At 35.8% G+C, this 24,978-nt stretch overlaps 1 protein-coding gene across 2 annotated transcripts in view; it reads left to right on the forward strand.

Annotated features, from left to right (window-relative positions):
- The window catches only part of LOC129001610 (CD109 antigen-like), a 64,794-nt gene that overhangs the window by 3,095 nt on the left and 36,721 nt on the right, over positions 1-24,978 (forward strand). For both annotated transcript variants that reach the window (XM_054428971.1, XM_054428970.1), the window contains exon 2: positions 12,141-12,205. In XM_054428971.1, coding sequence (XP_054284946.1) covers positions 12,141-12,205 — 65 coding nt within the window. The remainder of the gene's footprint in view (positions 1-12,140; positions 12,206-24,978) is intronic.

Genomic DNA, 24,978 nt, shown 5'->3' on the forward strand with positions numbered 1-24,978 from the left:
TTAACATGGGAAACAAACATTGTTATGAAACTCCAGCTGTTGTGAGAAATTAAAAGTGAGAAGAATAACATTTAGGTAATTGTAAAATTGTGACAGAGAGGTTATGCAGAAAATCAGGTAGTTAATGGTTATTTGGTGCTATTAAAATAAAGACTGAAATTTGTAAACGTATTGGCGACAATGGGTGATAACATGCAGACTACATTATCATTGACAAAGACCAACATGGGCAACCTATTGCGGCTATAAGTGGGAAACATTTCTACAATACACTAAAAGCCAGATCAGCTTTTGAAAAATGATAAAATATTTACAAGAAATGTTGATTATATTGAACTGTTAAGTACATTGTGAGTATTATCATTAGTTACGTAATCTTTCAATTGACTTTTTTAAACTCGTCGGAATTTATGACTTATATTTGTTCTTAAATAAGTTATTTGTTTTTAAATATTTGTTTGCGATTGCTCGATTTCGAGCAACATGTTCACTAGTTGTAATAATTACATTACATTGAACTATTCATGTATTCACAAAAACAACACTTCGTAAAAGTATATCAACTTAGACATATATTTTCGTTCAAACAGCTTTTCTTGGCTTGGGGCTGTTAACAAATGTTCATGACTAAAGAAACGCATCTTAGTCAGTAATAAAGCAATGCAAATAACCTCTATTACGTGTTAATTTTGCATTATTCTTCAGTTTGAAATACACATTTACCTTGTGGTGTGATAATCAAATATATGCATTAGTGATCCCAGTTCTTATTTTCACCTGCCTTACACAACATACAGTTCAGACTTTCAGTTAGAGTATTTAATAAAAAAAACACCATAAACTCACAGAAAAAGTAGTTTTAAGCGTTCCTTCGATACACCTTAAAAGAACGTTTGAAGTTTTAAAGCAGTAATTCTAAACAATAGGGTATAATTTTCTATTGGCATGAACAAACGAGTGTGTTTAGTTAACTAGTTCTATTTTAACTCTCAAGCTAGTGTGTTATTTCTGTACGGAAAATAAATAGATTCATTCGGTTTTTTTACTCTATGTTTTTAATTTTTACCATAGTATCCAAACGTGCATTATAAAATAGTTCCGGGGTACCGAGCCATGGCTTGGTACGTTTATTTCGATTGTAAAAGCAATACTGTATAGAGGAAACTCGCTTTTTCTTATAACTAATTTCGGCTTTTATTATTCAAGATTCAATGGAATTTATATGATGGAAATGTTAACTCGGCAATCAAAAACATTAATTTATTAATTTATTTTTATCTTACACCTCGTAAACACATGTTAACATTCTTTTGTTTACATTTTCCTTGTTAGCGAATTTCCCTATATATGGGGAAGTAGCTATTATTTTGTTCTACCAACAACCAATAAGGCCAATGTTAAATTTCTAAATTTTCAAATGAGTTGTGTTGTGAAATGTGAATTTTCCTGAAATAGGAGCTATCACCAATCAACCTTTTTAGGGCTACAAGTCCCTAATTCCAAATTTAGTCGAAATCCTTCTGCTGGATTTCGAGATATATGGCATTGAAAGTAGATAGGGTCTACTTAACTATTACAAGTAGGTGTAGCTTTAAATAAAAATTGCAAGCTATTTTCGACCACGAGGGCAGCAAATAAAACATGTTTGATTTAGTGGCAAAAACGGGAACTTATTAAAATGTTCGATTCAGTGTAATAGATTTTTATTTTTACCTGGTGTAACAGATCCCTACTATAAAGTGTTCAGCAAATCAGTACAAAATATCCTACTTTTATTTTGATACAAACCGAAAACCTTATATTTCTTGTCAACAATAAAAAGTAAACAGAAATCCGCGGGAAATTCAAATGTAATTAAATGTATCGTCAAGTTATATTCTAATATTTTATCTTAGAATATTTGGGATTTGCGCATGCAAAGTACAAACGTGTCGCTCAATATTGTAGAGTATTCCAGCATGTGTACAAACAACTGCAAGACTTACCGCAGCCAATAAAACTGCCTATTTATACGCAAAGCTATGACTGACGCTAGGGTTTGGTCAGAGAGTAAACTTCTGTAGCAAGCTTTATGGCGATTTGCACAACCATGACACGAGGAAAGACGTTTCAAAAGCTTCTTTTGATGTTTGGAAATGTTTTGTTAACATATTAAACCCAAAATGTAAAACTAACGCTTAGGTGTTGAAACAAGAAGAAAATGACAATCTACTATATCATGATTACAAAAACGAAACTATCACGATAACATATTTCTATAGCACTGTAATGTTTTCCATAGAGGTTAGTATTGCATCTGCATCATAACTTATTGAGAAAGTTCCTATTATACTTTTGGATGGATGTTTAGTAGAGTGAACCTAAACGTTGACAAAGTGCAGGTCTTGGAAATTGAAATTGAAATGCTTTTAGATCAAGTAACTTTACGTGAAATGCAGACGTGTCTTTGTTGACGTTTTGGGAGCTTTGAAAAGATTTGTCTTTCATTTGATGTTGTTCTAGTATTCATATTATCCACGAATACTAGGAAAGACCCGGTATGGATCATGAACATAAACAAATGATGTTTTTGGGCCGAAAGTAAACAAAACCATATGTTAATTAAAGCTATTAGTATAGGGATTTTGTTTACTTTCAGGTCAAAAACGTCATTTGTTTATGTTTATGATCCATACCGGTATTTTTTTAGTATTCGTGATATTATGGTTCTGTGATCGCTAATATCGAAATAAAACATATATGAGCCACTTACACATGGTGAGCTAATCTTAAAAATTCTAATCTCTACAGTCTACACCTTTAGTTGTTGTTCCTATGATAGATGATGCTACATAAATATGCTATAGTTTATGACATCCTGCTTTCTGGCCAGGTTTGGCTTGGTTAAGAAGATGGTGTATTCGTAATTCATCAGGAATTCACAGTACACTCTGTCGGTGGCTCAATAATGTAAATTTAACTATGTAAATTTTCATTCTTGGCTACTACTTAAACATGAGTACGGAATGAATTCTTCTAGAAGACGGTACAGAGACGAGAGGCTGGGGAAAGTAGCACTGTGTCTTTGTCGTGCACGCACTACACTTGCTCGTCCTACTTGCTAGTTTTTATCACGGCACTGGATGGGAAAAATCAGGCCTATTTGATTATACCTAATTTCACAGAAAACATACTAAGTAATATGTTTTCTGTGCTAATTTATACCTATTTGACCCATTTCGAAAACACTCATCCTCATCACCCACCATCACAATAACATAATTTAACCTACCTAAATTTTATTTAAGAGAAAATTTTTGTATAAAACCCTTAAACACGTTTTTATGTTTTACTGTGATGGATAAGATTCTTACAAGTAGATCCATACGACGACAGATTTTAATGTGAAGATGCATGAATGCATGAGTAGGGGTGTTGAAAAGTCCAGGGATATTACAAATCCCCTGGTTTGTATTCGTTGATGAGTGAGATTATTGTTATGTTAGAAATTTAAGAACAGCTGGTTAAGATACAATTAATTAATAGTCCAATGATCAAGGACGTCTGGGTCCTATACCAAAGAGTTAGTGCTTTACTTTGTTTCAAAAAGGTTTTGAAATTTCTCAGTATCGAACCTGAGAGCTTCTGCGAGTGTACTTTAACAAGTGTGCACTAAGGTAGACTGTGGAAGGGTGTACACTCTGGATGTATCTCATTTGCTGTGTAATAAAACTGTATATAATATGGGAGAACTCAATATCGCGTATTCTAACATATTGATCCTATATGTTCATGATTGGCGGACTGATCAAATGCGCCATATCATCGCAACATCCCATCATAACATCGGGCGTTACATGTAGACCAAGATTATGAGTCGGACAAACAAATAGCGAAATCTCAGCAGAAAAGCTTTCAGCCCTTGAGTGATTCACAATACAGTAATAGCGTTTCAATGCTTGTGTGCCGGAACTTGTGTATTACCGTTATTACCCCATACCGGAGCTTCTCTCGCCCCGGGGTACCCCTGTATGACGTCACCAGCCAGTCTAGGAGGTTCCGTGTGTCCTAGTTTCTCCGGACACCGGGTACTTGACCTACTGTATACACTACACTACGTCACACCTCCGTGTCACATTGAGTGCCTACCATTTGACTGACAAGTCGACCAACTAGCTTGTAGAGCAATTAACATGTCGGTCAAATGGTGTACTCCACTAGGAAATCCTCCTAGATACTCTGTCACACTGACAAAAGCTAGCTTATTTAATTTCATAACAACTCCTCACATAAGAATCATTTAAAAATTTAGAAAACTATTCAGATTTAAGTTACGGTGTTTTATTTTGTAGTTTCGGGTTCACTGGTCAACAATTGAGTGAAACTCATATGAAACACTCGTTTGGGCGTTGTCGAGGTCAATAAACAATAGATTACTTTCATGGTTGTATGAAATGTATGAAATTGTATTGTATGAAATGTATGAAATTGTATATTCATGGGCTATGACCGTAAATAACAATGGTTATTGCTGTGCATGGATTGGTCATTATTTGTGTCAGTATTTATCTATCTATAATATTAAAAGAGTTTGTTGGATTTTTGTGTGCAGCAATTCGACCCCTAAATATTTATTTTTATATACATATTGGGTATCAATTAAAAGTTCTTATCTAGATGTGCCTTTTGCGGGTTTGGATGATATCCCGTGAAAGCCCTTTGTCCTATAGGCTTTTAAAGTTTCATATTTTGTACTGAATTCATAGTTGCTGAATTACTGCTGTCAATCATCTGAACTGTTTCAAGTTTACATTTATTTACATCAAAACATATGGCCATAATACAATTTTGTTTACATCCATACGAAAATAAGGTTATCTGTAGTTGGTGATGTTTCAGTGAATTCAAGTAAAATGTTGTAATGTTATTTGTATAAAATGTAAAGAAGAAAATGACTTACGTTAGATATTGTGTTGTGAGAGGATTTTGTGTCTTCATAGTAAGTTTTAATGATGTGTTCAAATTGTATAATTTGAGATTTATAGAACTGAGTGTGCAGCTATGATTTAAGTCGCTGCAGTTCTTCACACTTTAATGATTTTTGAAACCCATAACTTACAAATCTTTAGAATGATTATTTGCCATGTTGTGAAGGCTACTTAATTGCAAATGCAATGCAGTTATTTTCCAAAAAGTTTACTCTTCGATTTTACTTTAATGCCTGAAATAATTACGATATGGTACACCGAGTACTCTAAACATAACAGTGTCTCTATATGTAATTATTCCATTTACAGCTCACTAATGATGTTTCCCAACCTAAACAAACGAAAACTACCCGCACAATAACAAATACCGTGGAAACTGTTATAGAAAGTAAAGTTTCCAGTGAAGTTAATCAGTCGCACAATCTTCGGTTCACATCCTGTCACACTTTCTGCCTTCACTCCAGTCCAGTCTGCAGCTAGGTGACGTTTTGAAGGAGATTGGAAAATGCAAAGGTTGTGAGTGAATACACAACAAATCTAGATGAGACCAATCAAATATTGTTAATCTAATAGTTTTAGACTGGTTTGTTTGATCATAACTTTAATTTAATACTTTTTCAATAAAATGGCGCGACCATACTAAATATATATTTTAAGCCAAGTATGAATGGAGATGAGTGTAGGATGAGTGGCGCGATCATGAAGTCTTGTTAGTGACTAAGGCCGACATATTCCTTAGACACAGCTGTTAATAAATAACCCATAGGCCCTACAGCTAATGGCGTCTAAGGGACCTACAGTTTATAGTGGAATCTGAACCACATTTTTGCCTTTGGTATATACGAATTGGTCTAATTGTCACGATAGTACTGCGGATACTCGTACAGTAGGTATATATAGTCAATGGTAGTACTCACCCGTGTGGACGTTAATCCACAACAGGGAGTATCGGATCCACACACCATGCCTATAAATATCCACAATTCGTAACCTCCTAGTAGCTGGTTTACAGGACGACTAAATTCCCACATCCAATAGCCTAAATAAGAAAAGACAAACTCAAGCACCTTTAATTTTTTCTGCGAATTCCTTGATAAACATCTCAGGGAATCGTAACGATTACATGATTTCATTTCGGCAGAATGTCGAGATGGCATGGTTAGATGGTTATTTAGCCTACCCTTGGTTCTAAATCAGATAGTTCTTAGCCGAAGCCATTTATTAAAAGTTCAGTGACCAAAGATGGATGGGTCCAGATTCTACATACTCTAACAATTACCAACTTGTCTCATGATCGAAACGACGACATTCTGATTACCAAGCGATTGAATAATAAACAAAATGTTGGGCGCACCTCTGTGTAATCCCGATGTTATGTTGTGCAAACAACCATAGAGAAATGTTGCATCACAAACTACAACACCTTTATATGTTATACGGTTAGTAAAAGTATGATATACCTTCTGCAACTGACTCTATACTCATTCTTGGATTTTGAATAAGTACCATAAAAGTTAGCTCTAAATGTCAAGATCTCTCTCCAGGTTATTCTAAGAAGGCAGTTGAGATCCTTTGTACAGCAATGAGTGTCACAGTCAATGTCTATGCGAAGGCTCACTACCGAGTTGCAGACCCTGGATGCCGTATTAGGAAACGGTCCAAACCCTGGTTAGTGACGTCACGAGTTCAGACGGTGGTATGCTGTCTCCCTCCTCCTCAAGAGATGGCGTATCAGCGTTTTCACTTTTGTTTGTTGTCTTCTTTGAGAATGTTTGATATTTCATGTTGTCTTTGGATTGTGAAGATTAGGTGACGCCTCGGGCGTGTATTGCAACTGATACTGTATGAACATACAGTAGTTCAGTCATATCTTATAGCCATGATATAGTTTGCTATCGGTGGCAGATCTTGCCGTACAGCACTCTGAGCTTAACAAGACCATTTTAAAAGGTTAGTTAATACCATTGTTAAATTATTGTTTGTTCTATCTGTTGCACTGTAAAGGTCGTGTATTGTTTACAATTTGTTTTTTGTCATTTCACTTATTTTAAACCTCGTTAACCAAATAAAACAATCTAATCATGAGCAATAACTCACCCCCTAACCCTAGTTATATAGAGAAACAGTAAAGCACAAATCATGAAATGAACACTAAAATAATAGAAACATAATTTCGTTGACACTAGCGATCAGTGTCACCAACAGGAACTAGACATGAAAACGAGCTTCAACATTTACAATGGGATGAGAAGTCTACTTGTGTTGGTTAGTCTATGTTGTACTTATTTTTTGTGGTAAGGAAAAGAAGGTAGATAGGCACTACTCTCACACGTTAAATTATGGACCACGTCTATTCTTCACTTTTAAAGTCTTGCCATGTTACAGTAATTTTTAAAATTAAATTCCGTTTCAGGGTTTGTCAAAGTTACACCAGGTGTAGGAAACAATTCAAATGTTACTCTTATCAGTCTTATCTCATAAGATTTACCATTGCCTTTGGCTGAAGTAGGTAGATTCCTACTTTGTCCTGCGTAAAAGAAAGACAATTTTTGCTAGACTAGAACATCGTTGAAAGAGCCTCTGATAAACTGTGCTACATGAAAGGTTAGGTATGGTTTCTAGTGGTACGAGTATAAAAGAAGCTATACATTTTAACAGGTTGCCTTGTTTGATACGATTAAAAGACGACTTTAAGAAAGGATGCTGTTTAATGGTGGCTTTCATCGGTGGTTCAATTGAACTAAGTTTAAGTTTAGTTCCAAAACTGGTTACAACTTCAATATTGTAATAGAACTTCTCTTTCACGGAGGGAATAGAACTTCTCTTTCACGGAGAGAATAGAACTTCTTTTTCACGGAGAGAATAGAACTTCTCTTTCACGGAGAGTACACATAGTCAAATGTACGGTATCAAATTAGTGAGGAACTAGTCGCCGTCACTTTTACAATGTTTATTAGTCCTGGATTTACAACCGTGTCTGGCTTGTCCCGGGTACCGCTAACCCCCCCCCCCCCCCTCTTTACACTCACTAAATACACCGAAGTACGCTCAACATCTGCTGTTTCACTTGTAAATTTCTTTCTGGCTTGCATTTGTTTAGTCTTCATGTCCAATTCAAACCACTTCAAATGCTCTTGAATAAAATCAAATTCAAACCTCTTCAAATGCTCTTGAATTTTGAGAAACTTATTGGACGTGTACTTGAAGTGATTGAAAGACTGTAAAAGGTTGCTGGATATGGGTCAATCCTGATAAAGGCTAGAAGCTTTTTGATTTTTAAAAATCAGACACAGCTTTTCTTGATAAAAAAAGCTGAGTTAAAAATAACCCCGATAGAAAGCTTGGATATTTTTTTTAATAGCTCCTGGCTATAGAAGCAGTTGGTTGATCTTATAGTCCAGTAGTAACAAAGCTAGCATCTCATTTATTCAACTCATCTTTGTCTTAAAATAAGGTAATCTCTGCCGTTTCAAGATCAAGTAATCAATTTGTTTTTCATATGAAAGTCTCGAAGTTTTCCAGTGGTGCTATAGCATGAACGTAAGTTTACTTAATAGAAGCAAAGAATACTTATTGAGACACAGTGGTCTCACTAGGTTTTATTAGATAGAAGATAGACGTTAGTATTACTCCTCGCTAGTTTGAACTACAGAGCAATGTAGTATATAATAATATTGCACTGCACTTGTAAACTACAGCAATTTCGTTGGCGAGAGTGCAGCAGCGTAGCAGGCCACGACCAGTGAGTACGACCACGACACCTGAACGATGTGTTCTTGAGTAACGATAACTAAGCTAATTTAGGCTAAATTTTTTTTGTTGCCACTGAATGTTAAACAGAGGCTCTTTGAAGTTTCCACTAACGGATTAGCTCAATATATTTGCCTGTTTAACAGCAATACGTGTTACGTTCTTAAATGTTCTTTGTTTGACGTACATTGTTGATAATAGTGGGCTTATGTTGATTATAAAACATGTGGTTTGCAACTTTTCGAGATTTTTATGTAATCTGATAACGTCTTCAAATTGGAATAAATCTAGCAGATGAAAAGATTAGTACACAAACTGGACAACGGAAACACAAAAAAACTTATAACAAAACTTAAACTGAACAAATTGAACTTTAACTTAACTTTAACTTTAACTTATAACAACTGAAAACTGATAAAATATGTTTTGAGTTTTAAAATTAAGAAAGGTAAACAATGAAAGAAAATTGTGAAAAACAAACAACACAACACTGCCTACTAAACACACAATGACAGCATCACTTTCCGAGTACTCGACTACTAGTACTATTCAGATTGCAGATTTGTATTTCACCCACTACATGAGTAAAACGTTAAAATGCCAAAATCGGAATTTTACTTTCGAACACTGTAAAGTTTAATTAAATGATCATATTGATACATTATTTACATAAAATGCTGTTTACCAGTGCCAACAGATGTAAGCAGAACACTACACAATGTTTCTAAATGTATACCTTTCTTCAGTTCAAAAACTATGCTATTGCATTGTAAAGATTCGTTTTTGTATGCCCACAATTTGCTGCAAATACACTTTTAAAAATAGGTGTTTAGAGTATCAAGGCAATATTGCATAAACTATTACACGGAAGGGTGTTCTCAATCCTAGTTAGTTGTGAAAAGGACTTGACTTCGACTCTAGCAGTAGGCGAACACTTCACTTAAATTCCCAGCTTTGTAAGACGCATTTTTTAAATTCACCACCACGTCATGATCAACTATTGATAACTTACAGTACTTTAGTCTATCCTTTCTCTTCAACGGGATTATAAAACAGCTGCATTCATTCTTGTTACTAAAGGCTATACCAATGTTCAGTACAACTATACCAATGTCCAGTACAACTATACCATGTCCAGTACAACTATACCAATGTCCAGTACTACTATACCAATGTCCAGTACAACTATACCAATGTTCAGTACAACTATGCCAATGTTCAGTACAACTATACCAATGTTCAGTACAACTATACCCAATGTTCAGTACAACTATACCAATGTGCAGTACAACTATACCCAATGTTCAGTACAACTATACCCAATGTTCAGTACAACTATACCAATGTTCAGTACAACTATACCAATGTTCAGTACAACTATACCAATGCTCAGTACAGCTATACCAATGTCCAGTACAACTATACCAATGCTCAGGACAACTATACTCCTGTTCAGTACAATTATACCAATTTTCAGTACAACTATACCACTGTTTAGTACAACTATACCAATGCTCAGTACAACTATACCAATGTTCAGTACAACTATTGATTAAAGCTTACAACAACCTCCGTGTAACGTGGAAGTGACTTTAACGGTGGAATTAAACTGGCGGATCAGAAACTATATACATAAATCTAATATTAATTTAGTTGTGCAATCACATGGGTGTTGTGCAAATGGTGTGTAGCTAATTTTTATTGTACAGTACCTATTTGCATTTTTTTATTTGTATTTTAATATATATTTGTTTTGTATTGTATTAATTTTCAAATCAATAAATTGTAATTGCTGCGCTACACAGTTATGTTTTAAACTATAAATGAAAATTTTTATCATAATAATTAAAATTATATTTTTTCTAATCATGCTTCTTAAACACTTACTATCCTGGAAATGTTGATCATTTATTCTGTATACCAAAGTTTTCCGTTATATAAATTAAAATATAAATCATAATCTGAAAGATAATGAATATTTGTATTGCGTCGAACTTTTAAGCTGAGTATTATTTTTACTGTAAAAAGACCGAGCAGCGTTGTTGTTGTTAAATTCGCCTTAAGACTAATTATGTGTGATTAGTATGCATTGTATACAAGGTTTGTCCACTTTTTGAAGTTGCGTGATACAAAACCAGATCGCAGGATAAGTTTGGAGGCCATGGGAAGTGGGAAATGCGCAAAAAGTACTGTAATAGCATCATAGTATGGGCTTCCTGGAAAATCTAAGTGATATAAAATACACGTAACTTGAAGTTATTCCTCGCTAACTCTAGACGATATCTCAGAAGCAACCAAGTTGAATATTAGAATAATATTAGATATTATAAAATATTAGATAGCTTTGGACATTCGATTCAATAGTGTGTATGTGGATGTATAATGTGTCCCCATACCGGTTCGGTTACTATAAAGCGGCAATCGATTCAAAGGAAACCCACAAGCGAAAATAATTCGGAGGATTTAAGATGTAACTAGAGGATTTTTGAAGTCCCTTACCTTGAAGACTCCACCTATAAGAACTTTGATACGGGAGACACATTCCTTGCTTTGACGAAGGAGATACACCCCTTACTTACAGGTTACTCCTTACTTCCTATGAAATTCTTTAACTGGTAAAGTAATTATAGTCGAAGTGTACTCTGTTAGAGCCGTAGTACAGTAACCCCTGTAGACCCCACTGTCGTGTTATGGATGTCGTCTGGCGGAACCACGGTACCTGACCGCGGCGGAGAAAGTACCCGTTACTTCCCCTCTCTCATCTTCAGCCGGAGCCGGTGTCCATCAAAATCTCGAGGTTAACGGTCTTCATTGTTCCGGCCTACCGCTGCGAACAGTTCTTGCTGTAAAAAGCACAAAATAGCTCTATAAACGGAGTGCACGCGGTTTCTTGTTACTACATTGCAATTGTCAGCAAATTGTCTATGGTGGTTTTATAAATTAGTCAACTAGTTTTGTGACGCTTCTCCAAATGAAAAACCGAAGTTACATCGAAAGAGTCAAAGAGTTGGTAAATTATCTTACAATGACAATTAAACATATTTTAATGAATTACTCATACAAGTAATAGTGATATATTTCAAGCCGAAAATAATTAGTGGTAATAATATGGATCTACAAATAGAAAAACGTAACTCCGGTACAAGTTATTTGAATGCTATAAAAACAGCGTATAGGAGCAAACATTATTTTATTAGATTCTTTAACAAGAACAAATTCCAAAAAATATTATTTTTTGAACGGGTGGTCACAAAAATGTCAAGTAAAAGTAAAAAATACAAATGTTAACGACAGAAGCATAGTCAATTATAGGAGTAGGAGTAGGGGCTATTATCTTAATCAACTGTACCAACTTACTAAGCATGTACACAGTTACACATTGTGTTTTTAATTATTATTATTATTTATGTATTTTTGTTGCAGATGAGCCGTGAAGGGCTGCAAGCCCTGATTCTGCTCAGCGCTCTAGCCCATGCAAACTCTGCGGGGTGAGTTAATAGTTTAGTAAGATTAAAAGTAATCTTTAGGTTTATCAATATTTTTTAAGAAATCTTTATTGTTTTTCCATACAAGACTATGAAATGAAATGAAATGAAATGAAATGAAATGCTTTATTTCCGTGAACATGATACATGTATGGAAAAAGTCAAATAAACTAATACTAGGTTAGAGTACTAAAAAATTGCAAAAATTACATGATTTGTTTGTTCCTGCAACACTCCATGCATAGAAAATAAAATAAAACCACACTTGCAAAACTCAAAAAAAAACATACTTACAAGTTGTCAGGAAGTTCAAAAAACTCATGGATTGAGTAAAGTGGGTTAGCCAATAGGAACTCCCTCACCCTCTTTTGGAATTTAGTGATTGGCAGGTTCCGAACTGTACAAGGCAATTTGTTCATTAATTTCAAGCTTAAGATTTCCTTACTAGCCTGGGTTTTCTTTAGTCTAACATAAGGTATGTTTAGATCCTGCTTATTCCTAGTGTTGTAGTGGTGGACCCCTCCTCTGAGCTCGAGAGTGCCAAGCTTCCTCTTACATGACATGAGACACTGCAAAATGAAGAGATTGTAAACTGTCATCAAGGACTCGGCAACAAAGATTGGTTTACAATGGTCCAGATAATCTGCACCATTCACAATCCTTATTGCTTTCTTTTGCAGAAGCAAGACCCTCTCGACCCCAGATGCGGAGCCCCACAGACGCAAACCATACAGAAGTACACTCTGAAAAAATGCTACATAGGCTGTTTTTAACCATTCCTTGGGTACAGAGTCTCTAAGTCTTCTCAGGAGAAAAATTACCCTAGACAAACGACTACAGACATGAGAAATATGACAGTGCCAGTCTAACTTTGGATCCAAATATAGGCCTAGTAATTTAACATTTGAAACTTCATGATCCATCTGATTTAAAGTGAAAACAATGGTTTGGGATTTACTTTCATTTAACTTAAAAAAGTTAGCTCGGAACCATGCTGATGCTATCCCCATGGACTCAGACATTTGACCATTTAGAGTTATCAGGTCTTTAGAGAAACTGAAAAGGGTAGTGTCATCAGCATAGCAGACGACATTTCCTCCAAAATTTGGAATGAGGTCATTGGTCATGATAATGAACAAAAGGGGGCCAAGTACAGACCCCTGTGGGACACCATGAGTGATCTGACAAGGGCTAGAGATATGTCCATTTATGAGCACCCTCTGCTCACGCCCAGCCAGGTATGACTCCATGAGCCTGAGTTCAGAGCCCTTTACTCCATAAAAATTCAATTTATCCAGCAGTATCCGATGGTCGACCGTGTCGAAGGCCTTACTGAGATCACACAGGGTGGCCCCAGTAAAGCCTCCAGCCTCAAATCCATGCAGTACTACTGCTTCAAGCTTATCTAGAGCATCTATGGTCGAGAGACCCGCCCTGAAGCCACACTGGCCGGTCATGAGCAGATTGTGCTCTTCGAAATATTTGTACAACTGATCCTTAATTACAGATTCAAATATTTTTGAAAATACTGGGAGTAGGGAAATAGGGCGGAAATTCTCAGGACTGTTTGGATCACCTTTCTTATGGATAGGTATAACTTTGGCTATCTTTAGTCTTTGGGGAAAGACTCCTGCAGAGAGACATAGGTTCAGGCAATAGGTAAAAGGCTTAACAATGCTAGGAAACACACTCTTAATAAGATTGACAGATACCTCAAATATATCTTTGCTTGGAGAGTTGTTGAGCTTCTGGACCACCCGTATCACACTTTCACAGGATAAAAGGGTAATGTTGAACCGTGAGGCTGCAGGGTCACGTTTCTCCAGCATATCTAGGGCAGAAGTGGCTGAACCGTTGATAGCATCTCTGGTCTGCTGGACGGAGTCAATAAAATGGGCGTTGAAAGCTTCCGCAGTCACTGAAGATATCAACTGGGATTTGGACGGAGCACCTTCTTCATGGATAACTTTCCAGGCTGCTGCACAGCGATTACTGGCAGATTCTATGAAGCGAGCATTTCTTTCCAGTCTAGCTGATAGAAGTTTTTGTTTGTACTGCTTCTTAATAGTTTTGTAGCGTAGCTCTGAATCGGGTGTTTTATTGTCCCTGTAGAGATCATAGGCTAGGAGCACCCACTTCTTCCACGTTACCGTATGATATTATTTTCTAAGCTAGTAAGCTATTCAGATGTATATTATTACAAGAACGACAAAAATAAAGCTAAACAATCAATTCACCGCTGAAATAATACAAACAATTCAGTTTGTAAACATTATTAGTGAAACCTAACGATTCACTTTCAAGGCATTTCCAAGCCTCGATGTTTTCCATCTATTTGCCCGTCAATTGGTTACGGAATTAGCCTAGGAAACCTCCAACAAGCGATCTTTAGTGGTTTTCACTTTCAGACTGCACGGCTGATATTACCGGATAACAAAAGATTTGCAGCACTACAGAATTGCTCGGGAATTTCGCGCGGTTCCAAATAATCTTTTTGATGCTGCTGGGAAGCTTACAATTTCTATACTTTTAAATATTGATATGGTTTTCCCAATATTTCAGTATTAAACTTTGAATCCCATTGGAGACTTGAACGCTTGAGTATGACTGATGTCTGTTTTATGATGGTCATTCATCATTGTTCATATTCATTATTCAATTTCTAGCTTACGTTTGTCAAATGTCAATGTATTTTCAATAACGGCATTGTCAACGTATGCAACGTATTAACATGAGCTTATATTCGGTTCAACTTTCAACACATAAGTAGCACTAGCCTACTTTATTATGTCCATTACAGCCCAATAAAACTCATGCAGCTAACTGCGTGAGGTTATCTGAACAAATACAGATTATTATGATGTGTGTATAAGTTTGATTCTTAAATAGAACAATAAAATAAACAAAAACTCCAAGGTATTTCAAACAAAACAACAACCTTTACTAACTATATCACACAGTTACTTAGCAAAGCGTGGGAATTGTGTATTTTGATCCACTTATGGGCTGATTCGGATTCATATTTTACTCTGGCTTATAAAAACATGGGCTGCATTCTGAGATGTTTAAAATAACGGTAAAGGTATATTTGATAGTATCTTTGAATAAAAACTAGACACTTTTCTATTCATTATAATATATACCTGCTTAATCTGCCTACGTATCATATATATTTGGTTAGCTGCAACTTTTATTTTTTTATGTACAATATGATTACCTAACGGTGGCGTGGGGACTTGGGTCTTGTGGTTTAGAGCGTGGGACCTCTGTACTGATGACCCGTGTTCAAATCCTGATAACCACAATGCCTTTAGCTATAGCTATTTGATAATGCCGAGGCCTAAAGTTTGAAACCCTTTTTAAGCTGTGCCTATCAAAAATATATAAGATGTTTCATGAGAACTTTCTCGACATTTAAGAACTCCATTACTGTCTGAGGATAACAATATTAACTCCAGTAGATGAGACATACCTCAGTATGTTGACTGCACGCGTATCTCCATGTGTCAGCAGAGGTGACTTAGTTTCGTCACCTGTTAAATAAAACATGTCACGCCCATGGGCTCCAGCGTCCCTAGTGTTCTCAAGAACTTCAGCACTCGCTGGCTTCGGCCTCGCACCGTCACCAATAATGTAATAAACTTGGTCACTGAATAGAGAGACATGTAATATAGTTTTTGCTAGCACTGGCTAGGCCCATGATCTTTGTATCGAAGAAACTAAAGACATTTCCTAGATATTCGAAAGCATCTAAATTGTTTTTGAACAAACATTTTTATTTTTTTAATCGATGCAAATATTCTTTTTAGTGAACAAAGTGGATGATAAATGAGGGGAAAATATGCTTCGTTTTTCTACCACCCATCATTACCTACTACCACCCACAGCTAAACTACTACTACTGCCATGCACTACTGCCGTGCAGCTAAACTACCACCCATAATTACATTTTCGAATTAACTTACTTTCCTTTATATTAAATTGACGACTTGCAATGTAGATCTGTCCACACTTTACTCAGTTGTTCTCATATAATTTCAACACTTCTAGACCAGGAGTCGAAGTAACCTGAGTCGCTCTGCATAACACAAGTTGCTCAACACAACCGCCTCTGCAATAATAACAGTCGGGTATTGTTTTGTTGTGGTCGTGCGTGGGTTTACGCAACCCGTGACAACTGCTGGAACTCACGCGACTGTACCGCTGCCAAAAGGTGTTATGAATGTTAAGTTTGTCACCAAGTTCCAAGAGTTCAAGTATCTGCAGAAAATTTAAACAATTGACTAATGCTATGAAACTGTAAAGATGGAGAATGCTCTGGAATAATTGTTGAAACCTTATTGAAAATCTCTATAAACGACACATTGAATTGATTTTGAACGTGCTGCTATCATTATTGCAAAAAACAGTGTTTTAGTCGTATATTTCCAGTACGGGAATGCTCTCCATAATCTTGGAAGGGACATGAATATTGGATAGCAATTAATATATTAGATTTTTTGAAAGAAAAAAACAGAGTAGGGAAGCTGTTCCCACACGTTACCACCTCACTAAACCTTTGCGAAAGACATTACTAAAGAAATCGCTATTTACCTATGCTATTACCTTCCAGGCCATGGTCTTATTGCGGGGGGGGCAGTCTTCCTTCTTCAGTATTCAAATTCAGCATACAAATATTTAATGCTAGGTACTGACAACAACGCAATTGAAGGATTTAGGATATGATCCAATATATTACAAATTACAATGGATAAAATCAATAAAGGTCACTAATGACTAAGGTCCCCAGAAGAAAAACAACATTCAAATACATTTCTTGCTTTATCATCATATATGGCCTTCTGGGGATGTACTGTATTATCCAATTCTGGTAGTTTTTTAATGCCATGGAAATTATTCACTCTCAAGGTGGACCCGTGGTCTAGTCATTGGTCTAAATAGGTATAAATAAATATTAACGGTGGTCTCGTTATTAGATCGTCCAGTCCAGAAAACCGGCACTCTAACTTCTTGACATTATTTTATGGAGTAACAAAACTGCAAGCCGGACATGTAACAGAACTTGTGGTGGAACCTCAGCTGAATATTTCCTCCTTCATTTCCTCTGTATATTGCAAGGCCACAGTGCAATCGCCGCAGGTGTGTGCAGTACATTATTACCACCAACTCGTCCACTTGTTCATCGTAGACCTTGGGCGTGATTTGCAACTTGTTTAAATAGTAATTGGACATATTCCTCATGTCAATGCAATTTTAGAACGTCATGCTACTTAGTTATGCAAATTTGATAACCATTGTTAGAGGTGTATCCTCTATAAAATACTCTTCTTAGTGTTATTTCTCAAAAATAACATTTTTTATTGTATATAAAAAAATGTTATTTTTGAGAAATAACACTGAGAAGAGTAATTTATAACAACTCTTTGCAGTGACATTTTTTTCCTGTTTGTACGAAGGAGATATGATCCACTATTTATAGACAATTTATTGGTAGAAGACAGTTAAGTTGACGATGCTAGCAGATGAGTGGAAATAGTGCACGCCCACATACGATTGCTGTTACGGTCCTGTCAAAGTTTACTAGGGATGGTTGAAAAAATAGCCCGGCTCTCCTGGCTCGCTGGGTTTTCAATGGCTAAAGAATAGGTTGATCTTGCTTAGTAAGGTGTATATTTAAGAAAACTATAAGTGATCGTGGAGTATTAGTTTATCCACGAATAATACGAGTATAGTCCTTACCTAGATGCAAACTAGCATACAAATCAAAAATGTGCTTTCAGAATTTCTAAGTGATGTTATAAAAGAGTGAATGTTTACCAGCATCGAGGTTTTATTTATTATACATATTACATTCTGTTATTTTAGTTTTATTTATTATATCCTGTAGAATGTGATAACTGCCCCAAGACTCGCTGTGCGAATGACCGTCTCCAGACCCACCCTTGACCCGACGGCGACACATGGCTCTAGAGTCACACGACTGGTTTGTGATAAAAGCCATTGTCTTGTTCCCCACAGTACGTTGCTTATCAACAATTACCCCAATTTGTCTTTTCCTTTTATGTCCTCAGAAGGCCACTAGGTTGCCTGGAGCATTCACTATTGTTCTCTGGCTGCCATCTTTGTAAATTGTATTAAAATTGAATCCAAGGTTATTTTTATTCACTGTAAAAGTAGTCAAAGAAGCCATCCCTGGATGGGTTTAATTGTTCGTTTTGTTAATGAATGTGGAAGATGGCCAAGAAAAATGTCAGTGGATTTGAAAAGCTACATGTGATTTAGGAATGTAGCCTAGAACCAAACTAAGGCAACATTTGAAGCAACTTAGAGATTGAGCCTACACATACAGACGGCATAGTAATGACGGCTGAAATAAAGACATTTTGGAAACAAACTAGTAGATTAGTTAAGAAAAACTTATTACAATCAGGGGGTTGTGTAGTAGTGTACAACCAAGCTATCATGCCACCCTCGGACGAACGCGACGAGTGCCTCAATAAAGCAAAAGTATAAGCTTAACACTCGCAAAATCTTCTTGCCCGAGGATGAAAAACATAATAACATAAATTGACAAAATAACATAATTTGGCTTGAATCTGAATTCTGTAGTTGATCATAAAGTTGATTAGCTGAAAATGAGATTCTCTAGTACGGAACTGGAAGTTTTGCTTTGGTAGTCTTTTTGTAAAAAGTAACAGTGCAAAAATCCTAGTGAAATCGGTATTCTTAAAAAACCTTTCAGAACAATCACCGAAATAAACCAACCGTAGTGCTAGTTGTGATGAACCACTGAATTCTGAATTCTGATGATTCGGTGTTTTTTACTGACATAGTTTGCGCAAAACAGTCATGCTTCCTCTAGTTAGGTAGTTTCCGGTTGTGAGCTTTGTCCGTAACAAAACATCGATGGAGCTAATGATGTTGTTTGGTTGTTACAAGATGCATCTACCGAGCTTTATTATGGTTTATATTTGCAAATATTACGAATTCATTTCACTGCACAAACTGACTATGATAACGCAATGTTTGTAAACATCATACTCCAGTTTGGAATTTGTTTCTAGAATGTTTTCAAAAAGTTTGCAAACAAATGAGAAACATTTAGGAAACAGTCAGCAAACACGTTTCCGAAAACAGATCTTCCGACGTGTGGATGATAATTTAGGCATTGAAACGTTGAAGTCCTGTTGGGTGAAATCTTAAAATTCTATATCTATAAAAGTATGTATGTATATATGTGGACCCCGAAACCGCTTGACATATTGTAATGAAACTTTCAGGCATTATTAAGCATTGTTCAAGGATGGTTTGTGTGAAGTTTGGTGCAGATCCGTCAAAAGAGCTCCGCCCCAGAGGGTTTTAAGGGGTCCAATGACTTTTGGAACTACAATGTTTACAAATAAATATTATTTAAAAGCAGATGTTTACTTTCAGCAACTGTTTTGTAGTTTGTTTGTTTGTTAACTAACAACTGGTTTGTTTGATTTGAATAATCACAACATTCTGTATTAGTCATGATTTGAAATAGTGCCACAATGTTTTTGTTGTGTTTCAATTGGTTTATACCATACTCAAACACAAAATAAAGTGTTGTTTTTAAAATATTGAAATAGTTCTCAAGTTTCGGAGACCTGCATTAATATTGACCTACATATTTTCAATAATAATTATAGGTCATCTCTAAACATCTTTGGCCTCAAAAATATCATCGCTAAAAAGTATTAAAGTATTAAAGTATTAAAGTATTAAAGTATTAAAGTATTAAAGTATTAAAGTATTAAAACTATCCATTCAGTTTCACCATTGACTATTTGATACTGAAGTCAATTGTATCCTATAGTATCAATAGTCAGGGGTGATAACTAAGAAATCGTGCTTATGAAATGACATTTCAATTTACAATATAGCATTTTTATTGACATAAAAAGAACTCTATTTCTATATTTACGATATATTTTGAAATACATCCTGATATCTTGCGCCTCATGATGTGATAACATGAAGACTTGTCAGCAAATGGTATTATGGAGGCGACAAAGAGGAAAGTTTCCAGTTTGTAGTGGTCCTGCAGGATAGAGGTGCCAAGTTTCTGCTCCGTAGTAGTGTAGGAGGTTGATGACCTTGCAACGCAACGCTTATTTCATTCCCGTTTCCCTTTCTTATCTTTCATTCTGTTAATTTCATTGTCCACGATTCCTCAATGCTGTAATTTTACGAGTGTTTTGGCCTTTAAGCTTAAATAGTAAAGCTTTAGCTCGTTGATTCATATTAAAATTGTTTTTGTGAATATCTCTAGGTAACTGCCACTCAGAGTAGGGCCTAAGCGAGACATTATTAAGTATAGGAGGGGGCATATTAAGTTGTATATAACTCTATTATAATTTGGATTACAAAACAAAAATTTAAACATACATCTTAAAAAAGAAATAAGAATTGTTTCGTGATATTTTATACTTGTTTGGTGCACGACGGAATGAGACACGCGTTTGTACTAAACGTAAATATTTACGTATGACGGTGACTTAAAATCAATTTGAATGTGTTCGATTAGATGTGATTTTTAAGCATGAAATGTGTCGAGAAAAAATTAAATAGTTCCAATGAGCAATCATCTCAATAATCTATTAATCTATTCATAAATGGGTTACAGGGGTGACCCAACGGAGTGTAAAATAAACTCTCCTTCCCAATTTCTGTAAGAAGCCAAGACAATATCAGACCTTGGAGTTAAACTTGATAAAATATAGAGCTATCTACAATTTATCATCAGTGTGGATACATAGTTTCTTTGATCTCTGATCTCATATCTGAGATTTTCGCGGGTACCTCTACCTCTTCAAATATTCATACACGCTTATGTCACCTGAGCTGTTCTTGGAACGATGAAATCAGTGTGACAAACCTGACGGAATGAAAGATGAATCAGTCTAAATGGCGACACTCCCACTGACATTGGCCAAGGAGTGGGCAGGACTTGGACTTGGGCAGAGCTGTGGGAGAGCGAAGGCTGTGGCAAGGCTGGCCATCTGACTGAAGGGAAGGGCTTGTCAGGATTACTGTATTACGAGTTGAGTGTTTTTAAAAACTCCAAACATATCTTAAAGATTGAAGTTGTTTGAAGGTGCTGTATTAAAAACCATATTGGTGAAAGCTACCAACCGTATTTGATTATTTTACATTAGTATGGCCAAAGATTACAGCATGAGTAATCTTTGGTATGGCCCATTGGTCCGTGTAAAGCCATAAAAATTTAACTTAGAAAATAATTAAAAAGCCTTTTGAAAAGCAATGGTTTTTGTTGTTTAGCCAAATCTAGCCCTCTAATCTTAGTGTGTATTTTGAATTTAAAATGATCAAAGCATGAAGTTTGAATCATGCTTATGATTTTAATTTGTTTGTTTAGTGTTTAAAATTCATTGTAGTAGCCCCGGAACTGTAATAATGACTAATAATGGTTTTTTGTTACCTGTCGTCAGTTTAAAATTTTAGCTTCCGTAGATGCTACATGTTTCGGCCTGGACTGTATGCTTGACAATGGCATCACCGAAACATGTAGCATCTACGGAAGCTAAAATTTGGAACTGACGATAGGTAAAACACCATTATTAGTCGTGTTTAAGCATGAATTATTAGTGTTTATAACGCTTGTTTGCGAGGGAATGTTCCAACTCTCGGTTTGTTGCCATATAATGTCAACCTATTGTTAGATAGCACCATTAATTGATGGCAAAACCAGCAATGTTAGATTTGGAGTCGAGTGCTATCTTGCTATACCCGGCTATCGAGACAAATAAAATAGGCTATTCATAGTTTTTTTACATTTTCATCAACGACTATTACTAATGAGATCAACGTTGTTGGTGCTGCGAGATGAGAGCTTCTCGTCGGAAACAATCCAAGTGAAGTGTGACCCGTGATTTCCGTTTCCGGGTTAAACAAACGCGAGTTTTAAACGGGGTGGCGCGGGAACATTACACGGGACTGTTTGTTATGGAAAAGTAAACTCTTTGGATGGAAAATCTTTTTTATATGTTGTCAACAAGCCATTTATTATTATCATATATCATATATTATGTATATTTATTAGCCATTTTCGTTTGTATGATCGAGCCGGTGGCATTCCTGATTACTTGGCGTGCCTTTGATCTCATGCCTCGCTGTAAATTTGGGGTTGTCATGTACCAAGAAACTAATGGTTGCGACCTCGAATACGCAGATAATTGGCTGATAACTCTAGATAAGGTAGCAGACGATGCTAGGGCCTGACAACCACCGCTAACAAAACTCTGCATCGTTAAAACTGTCCCTGGCACAATACATACATCTTCACACATATTTCAAACCATATTTTTATTTTTTCCACTATCCTCTTTCGTGTGTACAAGCTTGAAATCTTTGACGCCCAGCAAGCCTTATTAGGCATATATACTACTTTTTCCACTTACATTATTTTTGCCGATTGTAACACATAAGATCACGGTTTATTTCCAAAATTTCCCTATACATAGTTCTTATCAACTTAATTCTTCATCATCTTAAGCTTTCCTACAAAAATAATGATTAGAAGAATCTGCCAAGGCACGAAGCTACTTCAAGTGCAGTATGGAATGTGACATAACGCGTCCTCCTCAGGCCACACAATAGTAACGAGCTGTCAACCTATTGTCTAGAATTCGTTCCGATGTATAGAAGACACCACGCCGGGAAGTGTTATGATTTCTAGACATTTAGAAACAAGATTGATTATTGCTTAACTAATCAATAAAAAAAATAGATTGCGTAGCTATAGCTGAGTGGAAATAATGCTCGCCTACTAATCAGAGTGTCGCCGGTTCTATCCTGAGAAAAGTCAGTAGCTTATTACTTGTTCGAAATTGGACCCAGACCTGTCATTGGTAGTTGGGCTTCAACCAACATTTGCTACACTACCGTACACATCTTCTCAAAGTGAGGAGGTGAAGAACTATAGAAAAACTAACCGTAATATGCTGCCAATCAAGCGAAGTAGAGGAGTTTTTCGTGTAAGGTCCTGTTGTATGACCCAGAGTTTTTACAAGACTCGTCCATGCATTAAGGTTACACTACTAGCCCATTCTCCATTGGGCCACCTTCATGCGACCTGGATAACATCTTTTGTGCGTTCGCGTCGTTCAACGGTTCTGGCAAAGGTCGACGGTGCGTAACCTCTGTAACACTGCACCAACACAACAGTCATGAACTCGTTTTTCTGTGCCAGTTTGGAACATATTATGTCAAAACCATTCACTGTAGATGATATGCACGGTTTCTGGTGTATAAACAAAGTATCAATCAATCAATATGGTAAAAAAAATATAGCAAAAACTCTAGCGCCTGAATTTATGTCTTCTGTCCATTATGTTAATCAAATGTAGGGGAAACAATTATATTCCTCGAATTGGATACTTCAATAAGGTAATCAAAGTCTGGCTTCTGAATAGAACCATAGATAAAACATACTCCCTTAGAACGAATCAGCTTCTCGTCTACAGTTACCTACAACTACAAAGTGGCGATATTTCTCCCGATTTAGGATGCAAGAAAATAATTTCTGCACTCCTTTGCTTAGCTGCAAATCGTATGCTTTGGTGTACTCATGGTCACAGAGAAGTAATGAAGTAATAGTATTCTGGATTTTAAATCTAAGCCCCCAAAACAGGGAGCAAAGTTTCATATATACAGCGATAAAACATCCGGCGAGCCCTGTGTGATTGGAAGCCAGTTGGCAACACTGGCTGTTAAATACTTAGTTAGTAGATCAGATCAGCTGTTAGCTGTTGCTTACAAGGTGCATTGTTATTGTTTACGTTTTGGTTTTACAAACTAAGCAAATATGAGAACCTTAAAATTAAAACGTGACGTTGTTGCAATTTGCATTATTTTACCAAGTTTAGAGCTAATTAAATACAAAAAAGGAGTACTAAAATTACTTTATTTTTACTTTTAACAAAACCATGATTAAAGGATTACAGTATTTGGAATATTTAAGTTAGGCCTAACTGTGTTTTACTAATACCATTGAGTATAAACATAACATTTATACTCAATGCTAATACTGGTTACTGAGTTCAGGGAGTTCTTAAAGAACATTCTTTTAAGAGCAAGAGCTGCTTGAATTTATTAAATTGTGTTTCTTTTCGGATGTGAGCTGGTATAGACTGGAGAAATTTTAACCCTAGGCCTATGTAAGATGTCTTTTTAGTGTAAAATTCTAGATTATGCGGAGGGAGGTTAATTTTTAATCTGCCCTTTAAGCTCTTGGAAATTAAATTCTTTGGTATTCTATAACTTATTGGAAATTTAATTAATAATAGTTTGTTTTCTACAATTCCCTTAGAAAGTAGCACTTTTATTCATTTAAAAAATTAACATGCCGCTGATTTCTGAACAGTTGGTACTTTCCTCCTACTATAGGCTACTCAGTCGGAATGATAAAAACTGAACAAAATAAAATAACCTTATTTAATTCTAGGCTAACTAAAATATTTATATTTTAATAGTGAAATGCGGTTTGGAGATAAAACAGTTTTGATGGTCGCTTGAAAACTATTGCATTAATTTAAAAAATGTTTAAATTTTGGTTAATACCGAAGAATGATTTTTCATTTGTCATGTAATAACAACTGTAGACCATTGCTATTAATTTGCAAGTGTATCAAAACTTGTTTTAGGCTAAGTACTAATAAAATAAGTGAATAAGTTAGTACAGTTATATTGCTATTGTATTTTCAAATTAAAAAGGATTTGTTTTGTTTTAC

The sequence above is a fragment of the Macrosteles quadrilineatus genome, unplaced genomic scaffold (assembly GCF_028750875.1).
Source record: "Macrosteles quadrilineatus isolate MER2022 unplaced genomic scaffold, UCM_ALF_1.0 Scaffold_8__2_contigs__length_117827958, whole genome shotgun sequence".
Lineage (NCBI taxonomy): Eukaryota > Metazoa > Arthropoda > Insecta > Hemiptera > Cicadellidae > Macrosteles > Macrosteles quadrilineatus.